Source organism: Mobula birostris, chromosome 16 (genome assembly GCF_030028105.1).
Source record: "Mobula birostris isolate sMobBir1 chromosome 16, sMobBir1.hap1, whole genome shotgun sequence".
NCBI lineage: Eukaryota > Metazoa > Chordata > Chondrichthyes > Myliobatiformes > Myliobatidae > Mobula > Mobula birostris.
In genome coordinates this window covers 23495445-23512505 of record NC_092385.1, presented here as the reverse complement: position 1 = coordinate 23512505, position 17061 = coordinate 23495445, and the positions used below count along the sequence as shown (strand labels likewise).

The following is a 17061-nucleotide window of genomic DNA, read 5'->3' as shown; positions in this document are numbered from 1 at the left end:
CAACTTTGTTTTTCCCTCGCTACTCCCCCGCCCCCCAACACCTAAGGTTTTTCAGAAAGCTTCATTATAGTCAATGACTTCAGAACTCAATTACATGATTCCATGATTAGAACTGATACTTCTGTGGTCTCTACAGTTTATAATGACCAGATTCAGTTATTTCTAAATGAGGTGTTTTTGCTAATAGCTGTTATTATTATACTGCTTTAAGTTAGCAATTGTTAGATTCAATCTCTTGGAAACACGGATAGCTCGATGTAATCTTTTATTGAAAATAAAATAATCTGGACATGGTAAACGGAAGAATTAGACAGAATGTTTTTCATGAAAACAGAAAATGCTGGAAATATTGTAAACTGATGACATTTCAGCAGAATAGTAATATGTTCATGAGTTTGTGCTGACCGAAAATTTCAGCAGTGTAGTGAAGTAATAACTTCATATGATGGCATGCGAATGTTTTTAACCACTCAAAATATTGACTGAAGCACTTATAATGTATAAATTATGGAAACTTTTATTGCATTCTGTAATTGTAAGATTCATATTAACAGCAGCTTGCAGCGTCTGTCTGTAATGTGTTAATAAAATTTCTTGCATTACTGTTTGGGTGGTAGGGTGTCACGGCCACTACAGCTGTTGCCTCACAGTGCCAGAGACTGGGTTTTAACTGTTGTCTCCTATATTCACTTGGGCGGCTTCTTTGTGCAATGGTTTCCTTCTACATGTCAAGTCTACTGTATATCCCAACTGGTTGTTAGGTTAATTGGCCACTGTCAATTGCTCCTAGTGTGTTGACATGTGGTAGAGTCTGGGGTGGTTGATGATAATCTGGGGAGAGTTAATTAGAAGGATGATTGATGTTCAGAGCAAACTCAGAGGCCAAAGAGCCTGTTTCTGTGCTGATTTTCTATGATTCTCTTTTATAAAATAAAAATCTAGGCATTCATTGTCACAAAATGGGACCAGTTCTGATAAAGGTCTCGGTCTGAAACATTGACTGTCCATTTTCCTCCATGGATGCTGCGACCTGCTGAGTTCCTTCAGCGTTTTGTATGTTTCTCTAGATTTCCAGTGTCTGCTGTTTTTCTCATTGTCAGTACTTAGATTGCCTTTAATTGACAGAATCACTTTTCTCCTTATAGGAGAGAATTATAGAACGTCTAAAGGAACAACGTGAAAGAGATGACCGTGAGCGATTGGAAGAGGTCGAATCATATAAAAAAGAAAATAAAGATCTTAAAGAGAAGATTAACAACTTGCAAGCTGAACTGGCAGAAAAAGAGGTTGGTACAGAGGGCATTACGGCTTGCATGCAAGGAAAGTAACTAGCCCTGTCGCTACAGATAGGTAGGTAACTCAAGGCACTTAGACAAAGCCACCAAGGCTGATTCTACAAAATTCACCAAATTCACTGGAAGAATAAGTGAAGCAATGTTGCATCTTCCCAGGCTAACATCCTCAGGATACTCTCAGGTGGCTATATTGGACACACTTGACCCCATCTCCCAAAGTAGACACTTTACTACGATCTCTGTTGTAGGAGGAGGTTACCAAGTGGACAGAGAGAAAGAGTAATGGATGTCCTCAAAGCTTACCTAAGAAGTGCATCATCTCCACTGACTCCTGAAAACCTCTGGCCGATTAGGGCTTCTAGTGGGGAAGGTACTGGCCTCCTGGAGTCCATGCATTAGAAACAAACAGAAGTTCCATGAGAGAGATAAAGAGGCATTCAACCCACAAACTACCCACCTGTCTGATCAGCCACCTCCTGATCCAGAAACTGTAGCTCTTACATTAGCTTCGTTAGCCACTTCCAAACACAAATTGGAGTGAAAGCAAATCATCCGTGTTTGTGAGGGACTGCCGAAGATGGTGGATAAATATTCGTTGATCAAGGCACAATTTTACTAATTATCAATTACTAATGCAAATTTAGACCAGCAATGTTTAGCCAGAATCCACTTTGTATAATATAAACATACATAATATTTTATATGGACAGATTTAATGTTTCCACCCTCTGCTGCCTCCCCACACCTACATCTCTTTTTTACTCATCTGGTACTCAGAAGATGATGCACCCATGAAACCTCCAGCTTTCAATCCCCATCACGTTAAGCTTTTATGTGAACTTAAATCTCTGCAGTTCAATACCAATGCATTATTACTAAATTAAAGGATGTGATTTATATATACACAAATGTGTAATTAACCTCTGTTTATGTTTAAGATTGTAAGCTACAGAAATGATATGTTACTTTAAGTGATAATTGTTTATTTTCTTTCAGTCTAGCTTGATTGACTTGAAGGAACATGCATCTTCTTTGGCTTCAACAGGCTTAAAGAAAGATTCTAAATTAAAAACTCTAGAAATTGCTATTGAGCAAAAGAAAGAAGAATGTAGTAAGTTGGAAGCACAATTAAAGAAGGTAAACATTACAGTTTGGGTAAAGTTACTTGTTCATATTTGTGGAGAGGTGAAATGAAATCTGTTTTGCTAGGATTTAAAGAAAGATGACATTCAATCATTCTGAATCAGATTTATAAAAAAAAATTTGATTTCCCGAATGAAGCACATATTTAGATTTCCTTTTTCGTGTAGAGTGAACTGTCCAGATATTCACTTGTACTTTAATTCCTGGTAGAAGTGTAATATGTCCTGTTCAGTGCAAGCTATTCTGTACTCTGTTCTCATTCTAAATTTCTCACTTCTTAAGGGAACACTTCCCCAGGATTCTTGTGCTTATTTATGCTAGTGAGAAAGCAGATTTTACTCTGATTTGCAGTGCTTAATTCAAGTAATCTGAAATGTTTGTCAGTTTATGGTTATTCTCAAAGCATCAATTTTTGTAGTTTGTTTTTAGTATACTTTGAGTTACCTAAATAACCTCCATGAAGCACCCTGTATCAAAATATATTTTGATGGGCATTACTCCCATTGTATCATGAGTCCTGAGCCAATGGTTATACAGGGGAGATGGATTTTCTGAAATTTATTTTGTGGTTAACCTCTAATTTAGACAATTAATTTGTAGAAATAAAAATCAGGACTACAATTTCAAAATGCTTCTACACTGACATTGTTTACATTTTATATACTGTTTTATATGGCCCTTCAGAGTTTCTGCTTGAAGCATTGACAGTTTATTCCCCTCATAGACATTGCCTGATTTGCTGAGTTCCTTCAACAGTTTGTGTGCATTGCTCAAGGTTGCCAGCATCTGCAGAATCTCTTGTATTTATGATTGTCTAATGGATGAAATTGATTGTTTAATAATTTTACAATAGTTTTAAATGCAAGAAGGATATTTACATTGTTACTGTTAAAATGTTTAGTATGATAAGGAAAACATAAATCATTTTTATCTCTATCTGTGTATATTAGACTTTCTCTCTTGCAGTTAGTTTTTTGAAATAATGTATTTGACTTTATCCACATCAAGTGACCTTTCTGAGTTATCCAATCTTTATTTTAGATGTAGCTCTTAGAATCACTGGGTCAAGTGTTCATCACATCCAGTGAGAGATGATGATCGATTTTTTTTTACATATTATAGGTAGTATAAGTAGTTCTCATTTCAAACTCTACAAAATTTCACTGTGTGGAATTTCTTTTATGATGTTACAATATTTCAATGGTGATTTTATACTTCTGAGATTGTATGTGGAGTGTGATGTTAGAATGGGTATGGGTGTCAGGTAGTGGGAAAAAAATAAATAATTTTTGAGATCTGATCTCCAAAGTATCTAACCAGATCCCATCATTAATAATTATATGTCCTGGTTGAAAGAAGGAATTTCCCAATGTAAGCAGTTCTGTAATTTGCAATATGTAAATTGGATCTTTGACATGTCAAGAATAAGTTTGTTTTTGTTGAGAAATGGCAAAATCAATATTTTTGTCATAATTAACCTTAGAAGTTGCTTTTGCAAAATACTGTATTCTAAAGTCATATATTTCTGCAATTTTTCTGGTAGGATATTAATTGCAGAGAGAACGATGCATTCTTTTATTGTTCATTCCAAGAGGAATTTCAGACCATGCAATTTTGTTTCAAGTAAACAACAGAAAGATCTTCAATACTTGACAATTTCTTGCTTGCTGGAATCCAAACCGATTATTATCAAAACTGGCAAAGTAGAGTATTTGCAATGCAACCACTGAAACATGTAAAGTTTCACGTAAACACTTGGCATACACTCTTTGTTAAATAAAGGCAAAGAACAAATATAAGCAAACTTTTCAAATCTATTCTAAAATAAACTTTGGAAAGCTGAACACTAGTAAACTTTTATTGTGTGAATCACTGCTGCTGATTTTCAATGAAATGATAATTATCTTAGAAATGTAAAATAATGTAATGATAAGCATTCTGCTGGCCCTGTAATTTTTGCTGGCTCCCTTTGTGATGCAACTTAGTTTATTTTGGCTAAACTTAAGAAGACAGAATCCAAATGTCTACTGTTTGATGTTTTCGTATTCTTGGTCATCTCCTTGGTAATGAGAATTTTTAGGGAAATCTTTATTTAAGTGGATAATTAATTTTATTTAACATATTTTCATTAAGCATTCTTTAGATTATGCATGAGCAAAAAATGTGCATTAAAATATAGAAATGTTTGGATTTAATTTTTAAAAAATAAATTACAGTAACTTGGTGAGAAAGTTTTTAAATATTCCTCTCACTTGGTGTTTACTTCCTTGATGCTAAAATTATTAGATTTTGACAAGTTTTATATGCCAAATATGTTTTTAAATAATCTGTTTTAAATGTAATTCTTTCATTGAAATGTATCCCATTGGCATAAAACTTTTCTTAATTTTTAAAATAGTTCTAATATACCCGTCACCACATAATCTGCAAAGTATCTCTCTTCTCCTTTATAACCTATTCCTACTATTCAAAAAAAAGAGGATATAGTTAGAAGGTGTCAAAAGAATGTTTTAAAACCTTAGGGTGTGATTTTAAAAAATATTACTCGTTTTCATTTCACAAAATTGCATTTTATCGTTCTCTCTGCACCACTTTTCTAGAATTATAAACATCAATTTCACAAGTTCTCCCTTCATCAACACTTTGGGGAATATCATTCTTGGAAGTAATTTACAGAATTTGGAAAAAATATGATTAAGAAGATATCAATCAAAAAGAAAAAAATGGGTGCTGGAAATCTGAAATTTAAACAAAAAAATGCTGAAAATACTTGGCATACCAGACAGAATTAGTTGAGAGAGAAATAGAATTTTGAGTTGATGACATTTCAATGTTCAAAGTAAATTTATTTTCAAAGTACATATACATTATCATATAGAACCCTGAGACTCGTTCTCTTGTGGGCATGCGAACTAAATGCAAGAAACACAATAGGATCGATGAAAGACCATACTCAATAGGAAGGACAAACAACCATTGTACAAAAGACAGCAAGCTATGCAAATACCAAAGAAATAACAAGTTTAATAATATATAAGTAAGCAATAAATATGTCAAACATGAGATGAAGAGTCCTTGAAAGTGAGTCCATTGGTTGTGGGAACAGTTCAGTGTTGGGGCTAGCGAAGTTATCCCCTCTGGTTCAAGAGCCTGATAGTTGAGGGGTAAAAACAGTACCCAAAGCTGGTGGAGTGAGTCCTGAAACTCCTGAACCACCTTCCTGATGGCAATATTGAGAAGAGAGTGTGGCTTGGATGGTGTGGGTCCTTGATGGTGGATGCTACTTTCTAGTTTCAGCACTCCATGTAGATGTGCTCAGTGATGGGGAGGGCCTTACCTGTGACGGACTGGGCCGTATCCATTGTTTTTAACATTCAAGGGCATTGGTGTTTCCATACGGGGCTGTGGTGCAACCAGTCAATATACTCTCCATCACACATCCTATAAAATTAATCAACATTTTAGATGTCATCCCCAAACCTTGGCAAACTTCTAAGAAAGTAGAGGTGCTACTGTGCTTTCTTCGTAATTGCATTTACATGCTGGACCCAGGACAAATCCTCTGAAATATTAACATTGAGGAACTTAAATTTGATGACTTTCTTCACCTTTGATTCCCCCAATGAGGACTGCTTCATGGACCTTCAGTTTTCTTCTCCTGAAGTCAATAATCAGCTTATTGGTCTTCGTGACATTGAGTACGAGGTTGTTGTGGTACCACTCAGCCAACGCAAGGGAGGAAATTGTAAGTCCAATTGCACAAAGAAGTATTGAGGCCAAGGTACTGAAGCTTATTGTTTGTTTTGAGGGATTGATAGTATTGAATGCCAAGTTGTAGTCGATGAAGAGCATCCTGATGTATGCATCTTCACTGTCCAGATGTTCCAGGGTTGAATGAAGAGCCAATGAGATGGCATCTACTATGGACCTGTTGTGATGGTGGGCAAAGTGGAGTGGATCCATGTCACTTCTCAGGCAGGAGTTGATATGTTTCATCACTAACTTCTCAAAGCACTTCATCACAGTGGATGTAAGTGCTACTGGGCAATAGTCATTAAGGCAAGTTACCACATTCTTCTTAAGCACCGGTATGGTTGAAGCCCGCTTAAAACAAGTGGATACCTCAGACTGCCAAAGCAAGAGGTTAAAGATATTAGTGAACACTCCAGCAGGTTGATCAGCACAGCTCTTTAGTAATGGCCAGATTCTCCCTCATGAGAGATGCTGTCATGTTTGCATTAGAGATTGAAATCAGGGGCTATGGGAGTTCATGAAGGTTCATCCATGTTTTGATGGTCAAAGCAAGCATAGAAGGGAGTGAAGCCTTGTTGTCACCTATGTCGCTTTGTTTCCCTCTGTCAGAAGTAATAACATTCAATCCCCGCCACAGCTGTCGAGCATCCTTCAGTGATTCAAGTTCGGTCTGGAATTGCCACTTTGCAAGTGAAATGGCTTTCTGGAGATCGTACTGTACCTGGACCTCTTGTATCTTGCTTGATTACCAGACTTCAATGCCACTCATCTGGCCCTCAGCAAATTGCAGATCTTATGGTTCATCCTGAGCTTCTGGTTCTGGGGACACACTTGACTATGACAGTTTTTATGAAGTTTCTTTTCATCAGAATTTGGGGCAAAGTCATCAACCTCAGATGTTAACTCTCTACACAACTGCTACCAAACCTGTGAAGTATTTTCTGTTTTTGTTATGGCAAGTGTTAATGATTATTATGATCATATTAATATTAAAATCTTTAGATGCTGAATCTGGTGTCTGTTCCTTTTAAATTGCATAATATTTATTTAAATTGTACCTCTTTGGTAGGTAGCTAAAAGTACCAGTTTAGGTGTTTTATATTTACAAAAACTTAATAAGTTTTTGTTTAAGGGCGTCCATTGCATTTCTTTGCTTTGTGGAAGTTGTGGAAGGAACATCTCTGAATTCCATCCCATTGGGGCTGCTTTATCGGGCAGCCTATGCGCTGATCTTCTCAGAATAGTAATATTACAATGATTGTTTAAAATGCATGCAATGATTGAATTCCAAATAATTCAAACTGTCAAGGTGTTATACTATGTTAAACATACATGACATTTATTGAGAAATCAACTCTTTTTCACAAGATAATAGAATAGTAGCCCCCCCCACAAGCTATAATCCCAAGCTTCTGCTTCAAAGTTATGCACTAGTCTCATATTCATTTCCTCATCTTTGAGTGTGTAACCAAAGATGCCATTTTGTTTTTGAGAGGAATTGAGAATGTTGAATTAAATTTGAGAATTGAATAAATACATACTGATATTGGCAGTAAATAAGCAGTTAAAAGGAATGATGTGTAAATGAATGTGAAAGTTAGTTGGTTAAAGGCAACAACCATCGATGGGCTATTATTCCAAAATTCCACTTGCTTTGATATCTGTTAAATCAATTATGTTGGCATTAGAAGAATAAGACTTTACATTTAATAATCTGATTTAATCAATTTTATAATCACAACTAACTTTGATGCCTTTTGATGAATTATAGCCTTAATAAATCAACAGGCCTGTCAGTAATCCATCACTAGAGCAGAACACTTTAAATGTATCATCAGTGGTGGGAAACTTTCTTTGTTTCATGGACTATTTAATTTGAGGAGGGTGAATAAAATATGTAAAGCAAACTTCTTAAAGTTCTGATTCAAGTATTTTTAATAAGCCAAAAACAACATTTATGTTTCCTTATGCCTCTCATTTTCACTGTGAATTCTTTGTAAACTTGAAATTTCTACTTGATAGACACATTATTTTCTGTGCAAATTCATTGAATTTGTTGAGCTAATGCTGTTTTCCTAAATCTTTCTTTCTTCCTGTCTGTGCTTCATTTCTTCCCAACTTTACAATGTAGCAAGCTGAGCAGTTGTTCAATCAGATGTACACACCAGTAAGTCGTTCTAAAATGACCACTGTAACTTATGAAAGCATGAGGGCCCATTGACCTAGTTTTGTGCTTTAACCCAAGTGCACCTCTGCAAACATTTCAGATCTTAATTTTCAGCCATATTGAAAGTCAACTCTGTAGACTTCAAGGTTTTTGTTGTTTTTGATTAAATGGTAACTAATTAAAAACTGACAAAATTAGATTTGTGATGTAACTTTTAGGTCTACAGAAATTTGGACAGTTTATGCACAGACTAAATTCTGTCTAATTTGGCATACTCTAACATTTTCAACGTGTTAGGGTTTAATAATTGGCAAGTTGGTGACAGTGGTATGTTTTGTAGCAAAGGTTTAGATAAAAGAAATTCTTTTTCAAAAAATCCTTGATTATCAGGAAGAATGGTAATGGGAAACACAGACACCCTTTGTTCTGTGCCTAGACTGTTGTCAGACAGAAGAATTCATTGCAGAACTGGGAGCACTTAGAGGGTTAAACATTTTTATAATTAAATTAAATATTACGAAGCTTGCATGTTTCAGTTGCATTCTTTCAAGTCACTTAAATTCCTGAATGATTTTTGTTCACTAAATTATTCAGATTCCTAATATTTTAGTGACTGATTTTGTTTGCCATCTTGCATCTTTAAAAATTGTCATTATATTATTTCTTGCATTTTTGCGAACTTAATGTTTAGGTTTTTAAGTGTACACAAATGCCACTGTTTTATCTAACAGTAAAATCAAATTTTGATTCATTACTTCTGGGCATATGTCCTGTCACAAAAATACAGCAGCTTTTGAGAATAGATCAGAACTGAAGAATAGACTGAAGTGATTCTATTCTTAAACTGTATCCAATGACTGCTGGCATCTGAATGAACTATTATATGTTAACTATGCTCTCTTGAGACTTCGATCATGGTATTAATACTGTTAACAGTAGCTTGTTTCATTGTGTTCATTACATTTTGGAAAGCTGGTCAATCTGTTTTTCTTCATCCTGCCATTCTAACATAAATAAATGACAATAAATGGAAAACATTTTAATGTTGAAATCAGACATTAAGATGTTTTATTGCTGATATGTATACAACAACATAAAGACTACTTTGCATTGTCTTTTTTGGATTTATTTCAGCAGTATTTAAATTGGCAATGAATGAGGAATTTGTTCTCATCTCCCCACTCTTAATCTGTTGCTACATACCTAATAAATTAAAGGTAATAAACCACTGGTTTTAAAGGCATATGTTTAAGTACTTCAGATTGATAATATATAACAGAATGTTGTTTAGTTTGGCAGTACAAAGAATTAAAAGTTTACTGAAAAACGATGCATATAATTAGTAACAGGGCCCTATTTGCTTTCTCATTTAGAAATGTATAGAAAAAAAGTCCAGCAGTTTCTGTTCAAAACACAAAAAAAAACTTCTCTCTTGTGTTGGAAGAAGCAGATTTTCTTCCTGTTTTGATCAGTTTAGCATCTAAAATATTTTAGTGATGCAAAATATCACTGCAAAGAATTTTAGTATCCTCAGAATAATGCTGTATTTTTTCATACTGCAACTTGATTTACTTTAGTTAAATTTCCTTTCTCATCTTTGATTGCCTTATTTTGTTTTATGTGCTTGGTTTTGTTTTCAAGATACCAATTAGGAATTATGAGGAAAATAGGGTAGGCCAAACAATGTGGTGCTTATTTCATTATTTTGTGTGTGCTTGCTTGAAGTTTCAAGTATTAAATTTAAGCTGCAAATTTCTTGCAGTGTCGTATGTCAATCACTGTCTATACAGTAAAACTGAAATCCTTTAATGGAAAAATTGTGCAGCATTTTTAAAGCATGTTTGTTAGGCTTGTTCTGCTATGTTTGGAAGTGTGTGTTTGTGTTTCAGTGTATTTTGAGTGTTGTGCTGTGGTGTCAAATTACAGAGATTAAAATGTGGTGTTTATTTTGATGATATCAGCTTCATTTTTCTTTCCTATCCACAAATTAGGCTCATGATGCTGAAGAAGATGCACGCTTGAACCCAGAAATGTGTGAGAAACTGAGACAACTTGAGAAGGATGTGGCTTACTACAAAGAGGAGTCTGATAAATCCCAGGCTGAAGTAGATAGACTCTTAGAAATCCTGAAAGAAGTGGAGACGGAGAAAAATGACAGAGATAAGAAAATAGCGGAACTTGAAAGGTAAGGGTTAACTTCCTCTTTAACATGATAAGAGAATTAAGTAAAACAGAAACTGTGGAATCTACTTTGTGGGAAGAGGTTATTCCATTACTGACATGATTGTATAAAACTCTTCCAAAATTTCAAACCATCAGCTGTTGCTTTGAACTATTTCCAAAGCTTGAACATGGCAATAACATTCAATTTTTTTTGAGTTTTTACACAAAGATAAAGTATAAGGCATTCTGAATGCATGTCAGCTTTCACTAATGAAAGGAAGCCCTCCACAGGTGCTTCAGAGGAGCATTATTAATTGAAATTTGACATATCTATGTTAGGATCTGTTCTTAGTTATAAGAGGAATACAACATTTGTGAATATTCTGGTTGAACCTAATTCAGAGGCTAGGGAGAAAGAGAGAATAAGTAACCAGGAGTTAGATTGTGGTAGCTAAAAAATATTTTAGTTCATGCAGAAGATTTAGGTTTAGATGAATTGATGAGGCCCAACAGAATGTTGCCAATATCCATTTTGAGAATTGATCCTATGTTCATGGATGTCTCGCTGAGTGATGACGGAGATTAGCCATAGATTTAATGAAGTTATATAGCACAGAAACGTGCTTCCCCACTAATCCCATTTGCCCACATTAGGTCATGGCATATCCTTCTATGCCATGCATATGCAAGTGCCTGTCTGAGTGTTCTTTAAGTGAAGTGATTTTATCTATTTTTACTAACCCCTGGATGGAAGTTACAAATATAAACTAATATCATAAAAAATAAACATTTCTCTCAGATCATTTAAATCTCTTTGCTCTCACCTTAAATCTCTTGCTTTTGATACAACTACAAAGGAAAACTATTCTGACTATCCACCCAGTTTATATCAATGATAATATTATATACTAATGTCAGGTCACCCCCTCAGCTTCCTTCATGCTTGGAAAACCTGCGTAGCTGATCAATGCCTTCCCCATAACCTAGAGATTAGAGAGATTAAAGATTAGTTTTATTTATCACATGTACATGGAAACATACAGTGAAATGCATCATTTGCATCAAATCACATCAGCGGGGATTGGAGGATTGTGCTGAGAAGCCCACGTGTCATCACATTTCTGCCAGTAGAGCATGCTCACAACTTAAAACCCTAACTGCACGTCTTTACAATGTGTGAGGAAACCAGAGCATCTGGAGGAAACCCACATAGTTACAGGAAGAACATACAAACTCCTTATGGGCAGCGGCAGGAATCGAATCTCAATCTTACAGTTGGTGTGCTATAAAGTGTTGCACTAACTGCCATACTACCATGCCAGCCCAATCTATGCCCTTCATTCCGATTTCCTCTGCAACTTCTCTAATGCAACCACATCCTACCTATAGAGAGGCGACTAGAACTGCACACAAAGTGCTGTCTAACCAATACTTTGGAACATAACATCTGTGCTTTTCTGTTCTGGGCTCTACCCTCTGAAGGCAAGCATGCAATATGCCTTTTTCATTACCCTTTTCAGCAGTGCTGCCAATTTCAGGGAACTATGGACTTAAACCCCAAAGTCCCTCTACTGTGTAATCTTACTTAATTCTCAATCATTTACTGTGTTTGCAGTACCCCTATATTATTTACAAAATGCAACATTTGGTGGTAGTGAATTCCATCTGCCAGTGATCTGCCAACTTTCCATCTAATTTTTATCTTGATAACCTTGCTCACTATCCACAATCCCACCATTTTTGTGTCATCTACAAAATTACCAATCATACATCCCACAGTTGCATCCTAGTCATTCATATGCATGACAAACAGTGAATTTCCTACTACCAGTCCCTGCATGCACTGTTGGTGACAGATTTCTAATCAGAAATAAATCTTTCCACCTCCATCCTCTTTGTTTTATCACAAAGCCAGCTTTGGATCCAATTAATCTAACCTGCCTTGAGTCCCCTGTGCTTTAGCTTTCCTCCTTTATGGTATCTTGTCAAACACACTACTAAGTCTAAATGGATAGTGCCTGCTTCCCTGCCTTCATCGGTCTTGAACTCATTCAAATTACTTTGACAAGTGATCGATTGCAAAAAGCTGTGCTGACCATTCCTGATCAGCCCCTGCCTTTCCAGATTATGCTCAGCCCATCCTTAGAATTTACTCAGATAATTTCCCTATCACTATTGTAAAGCTCACTGACCTGTCATTGACACTTATCTGTCTTATTCCTGCTGCCTTCTATAAACAAAGGTTAAACACAGTAGCTTTCCTCCAGTCATCTGGTACCTCACTTGTGGTTAACAAAGAAGCCAAATCTTCATCAGAGCTCCACCTACCTGCCCCCTTGCTCCTCATAGCATCCTGAGATTGATCTCAGCTGGCATTGTGGATTTACCAAATCTGAGACGTTCTGTAACCTCTTAACACCTCCACCTTAATACTATCAACTTGTGCCTGTCAATGCCTTTGCTACTAGTATAGAATGTCTTGGAATTCTCCTTAATCTTTATTGCCATGGATATTTCATCGCCCCATTTTGCCCTTCTGCATTCTCTATATTCCTCAAGTGACTCTTTGAATTACAGTTGCCTATATCTGACATATCCTTCCTTTCTTTTCCTGATCAAACCTTCAGACATATTTTGTCATCCATCTTGCCATCGACATCTTTCATCCTTACAAGAACTTGCTGGCCCTTATCCCAGTATTTTCTTTTAAAACACTCCTGCAACCATCTGTTTCCAACACACGTTTAACAGGTTCTCTCATATGCTTTTGAAATTAGTGGGTTTTTTTTCGATTTAGAATCTTAATTTGAGCATCAAGCTTATCCCTTTTCACAGTACCTTGAAATTTACAGAACTACAGTTGCTAGACACAAACTATTCTGCCAATGACACTTCCAACTCATGCCCAGGTTGAATAGTGCCCTTTTGCTTATAAAACTCTATGCATTGTCTCAAAAAAACTTCCTTGGGCACACTTGGCAAATTCCATCCCACCTAAGCCACTTGAAGTAAGGCTATTCCCATCAATATTGGGAATGTTAAGATCCCCCACTACCATATCGCTATTGCTCTTCCAGCTTTCTGTGATTTGCTTACAGATCTATTCTTTTGATTCCTGCTTACTCTTGGGAAGCCTAGAGTATTACCCCACAGAGTGATTGCCCCTCTCCTATTCCTAAATTCAACCCATATTGCCTCATTGAATGATCCCTCCAGGATGTAATCTCTAAGTACTGCCATGATATTCGTAATTAATTAATATCTTACACCACCACCTCTTTTGGGACACCTGTATTATGTCTGGAACTTCAATACCCCCTGGGGCATTAATCAAATTTCAGTGATTGCTAGGAACTTTGCTGTTTGCTTCCAAACAAGGTAGGCTGTTGATGTCCTCACCGGTCACTTCTTGTGCTCATTGCAAGCTATTATCTGTTTGTTTTGCTTCCTGATCCAACAGCTAACTGCCTGGGCAATTGCACTTACCATTCTTCTGGTACAGCTAAGACTACAGAATATATGCAGCAAACCACTTTAATTAACCATGTTAAGCAGTATTAGCAGGATTTGTTTTTTGAAGCAGCTGGTCTGAAGTAATTTTATGAGTGGCTTTGAAAGGAACAGTGTCTGATTGTTTTTAATAAGAAAGACTTGCATGCAATGTGGGGAAATAGCCCACAGCCATTCTAATGTGTGAAACTGGACTAAAAAACATGACCAAGTGAAAAGGTTATATTTTGGGGGAGACATTTAAGAACTTGACCCAGGGAAGTTTTAATGGAGCATCTTAAGAGTAGGGTTGCTGAGACATGTGGAAGAAGTTGAAGACCTGGGGCCCAGTTGGATGAATAGATGATATTGGGTTAACATGAGTGTTAAAGAAAAAGTTGAAGTAGAATTTTAATGTTGTAATGTTTATGAATTGATGCCTGGTTAGACCTGGAGCCAAAATAAATCAGAAAATATATGGTGATGGATGGTTGGGGCACTGAAGGATAGGGTATAGACAGCCAAATTATATATGTGAAACTCAGTTTGTGAAGAGTAAAACATAGTTATGTTGGAACTGTTGGATTTGGAGGTAACAATGTGGTTCTACCAAAGGTCATGCAGGAAGGGGGGAATGCAATTGTTGGATAAGGGGGGTTTTTTTTATAGTACTGATAACAATAACTTTAACCATCTGAGCTATAAACTCTGAAACTGCCTCACAGGACATGCCCAGTTTGATCCTTTAGAATCTCTTTTTAAAATCTATGCCTCTAGCTAAGCTTTTACTCATGAATGGCTGTCTCCCATGCTTGACTGAGATTAAATTTTCTTTGATCACTTTACTGTGACATACTATATAAGAACTTTTACTATTTTAAAGGTGCATGTTGTGCTTGAAATTTCCCATGTTTAATTCATTAGTCCTGGTGAAGGGTCTTAGCCCAAAACTTCGACTCTTTATTCCTTTCCATAGATGCTGCCTAACCTGCTAAGTTCCTGCATGCAGCATTTTGTATACTCTGGATTTCCAGCATCTGCAAAATTTCTTGTGCTTGTAATGTGAAGCCAGCACAGAGGTTGTAGGAAATATTGGCAAGTTAGAATTGGGTATCACTGTAATACAAATAAAAGATGATCTGCTTATAGATGATGTCATTGAGGAGCATCACATAGATAAGAAACATTGAAGTGAGTGAATGAAGGACTTCATCCCTTATCCTTCAGGTGTCAAGAACGATTAGTGTGGCATGAGGAAAGAAACCATTGGGATGAAAATCTCGGAATTAGTGGTCTATTCAAAATGGTTCCACTATTATGTAGAAGGTGGATAAACTAACATATGTACCTTGGTATTATTATTTTATTTCTGTTGAAAATTTTATATTTGTTTCTTAAAGGATCCATTAACCCCAATAAAGTTTTGAGCAGCGTTTCAACGTTAAACATATTTTGCTCTTTGGATATGGACGTTTGGATGCTCCAGCTACTACTGAATACCATAAAATACACAATACTGCTTGTAAATTATTTCTTCCTTTTTCATCATGCCACTAACCATTTGCTGCTAGAGCAATGTCAGTGAAAATTTATAAGAAGATAAGTTATGTGATGTGCTCATTATAAAATTTCATGTATTTCCATGATCTATAAAGTAAATTCACTGGATAGAAAGAAACAAATTCTTGTCAAATATTTAAGATTATAATTGTTCAAACTATTCCTTTTTCTTTACTTCTCACTTAGAAGTACGGGGTATTGCAAGAATAACTAAAGATTACAATGAAGCTAAATGTGTTGATTTCATTTGAATAATGTTTCCAGAACTTATTTGGTCATAATTAATTACATATAATTGCCTTGATTTGGATTATGAAAGAAATGCTGGCTGACTTACATGATTTGCAAGAAAATTAAGTCAGTAATCAAGTTATAAAACACTTACCCTTTTTTACAACCTTAATTGTAAATGTGCATTGTATGTTATTGCTACAAGTTATTTTTTTTTAGCATTTACTACTTTATTGACTGCTAATTCATGGATCATAAAATACCTAGTTATACCCTTCAAAAGCTTTTAAAGCTTTTCACCAAGTAATACAAAATCACTGAATGACCAAGACCTAGAATAACCCATCTGTAAAAAAAAATTAACAGATGAAAATTTTGACTTCTCCAAAAATGAAGGCAAAGAAACTCATTGAGTGCAGTTCTGAACTTCGTTGCATTCTGTTCTTGTACTATATTCACAAATATGTCATGGAGTTTTTCAGCATGGAAAGGGGCTCTTCAGATCAATTTGTCTATGCTGACTGAGATGGCAATCTGAGCTACCCCCATTTGCCTGCATCTGCCCATATCCCTCTAAATCTTTCCTGTCCATGTACCTGCCTGAGAATCTTTTCAATGTTGTAATTGTACTCACTAACACTTCCCATGGTCACTTCATGCACACATCCATCACCCTCTGTGGGAAGATGTTGCCTCTCAGGTTCCATATAAATCTGTCCCTCTTGCTCTAAACTTATGCCCTGTAGTTTTAGACTCCCCTACCCTGGGATAATGACTGTGACCATTGATCATGGCCACGCTACTCGTGATTTTATATCATGATTTCCGCCAGCTATGCTTTGGGGGGAAAGAAGCCCCAGCCTATCCATTCTCTCCATATAACTCAAGCTCTCCAGTCATGGTAACAATCCTTCTGAATCTCTCGTCATCTATCCTTAATATAATGACATCCTTTCAATAGCTTACTCAGCAGAGGTGCACACAGTATTCACAAGAGATACTGAAGGTACTGGAGATCTTGAGGAACACACACAAAATGCCGAGAGGAACTCAGTAAGTCAGGCAGTATCTACGGAGAGAAGTAAACCATTAATGTTTTGGGCCGAGGACCTTCATCACACTTCGGCCCAAAATGTCAACAGTTTATTTCCCTCCATAGATGCTGCCTGACCTGCTACATTCATCCAGCATTCTATCTGTATTACAGTGCTCCAAGTGTGGCCTCAGCAACATTGGGTACAGTTGTAACAAGAGTGATTA

General features: G+C 36.1%; 1 protein-coding gene across 2 annotated transcripts in view; it reads left to right on the top strand.

Annotated features, from left to right (window-relative positions):
* Positions 1 to 17061, top strand: part of LOC140210846 (ERC protein 2) — an 880422-nt gene that overhangs the window by 457210 nt on the left and 406151 nt on the right. For both annotated transcript variants that reach the window (XM_072280109.1, XM_072280108.1), the window contains 3 exons: positions 1146 to 1286; positions 2292 to 2432; positions 10350 to 10543. In XM_072280109.1, coding sequence (XP_072136210.1) covers positions 1146 to 1286; positions 2292 to 2432; positions 10350 to 10543 — 476 coding nt within the window. The remainder of the gene's footprint in view (positions 1 to 1145; positions 1287 to 2291; positions 2433 to 10349; positions 10544 to 17061) is intronic.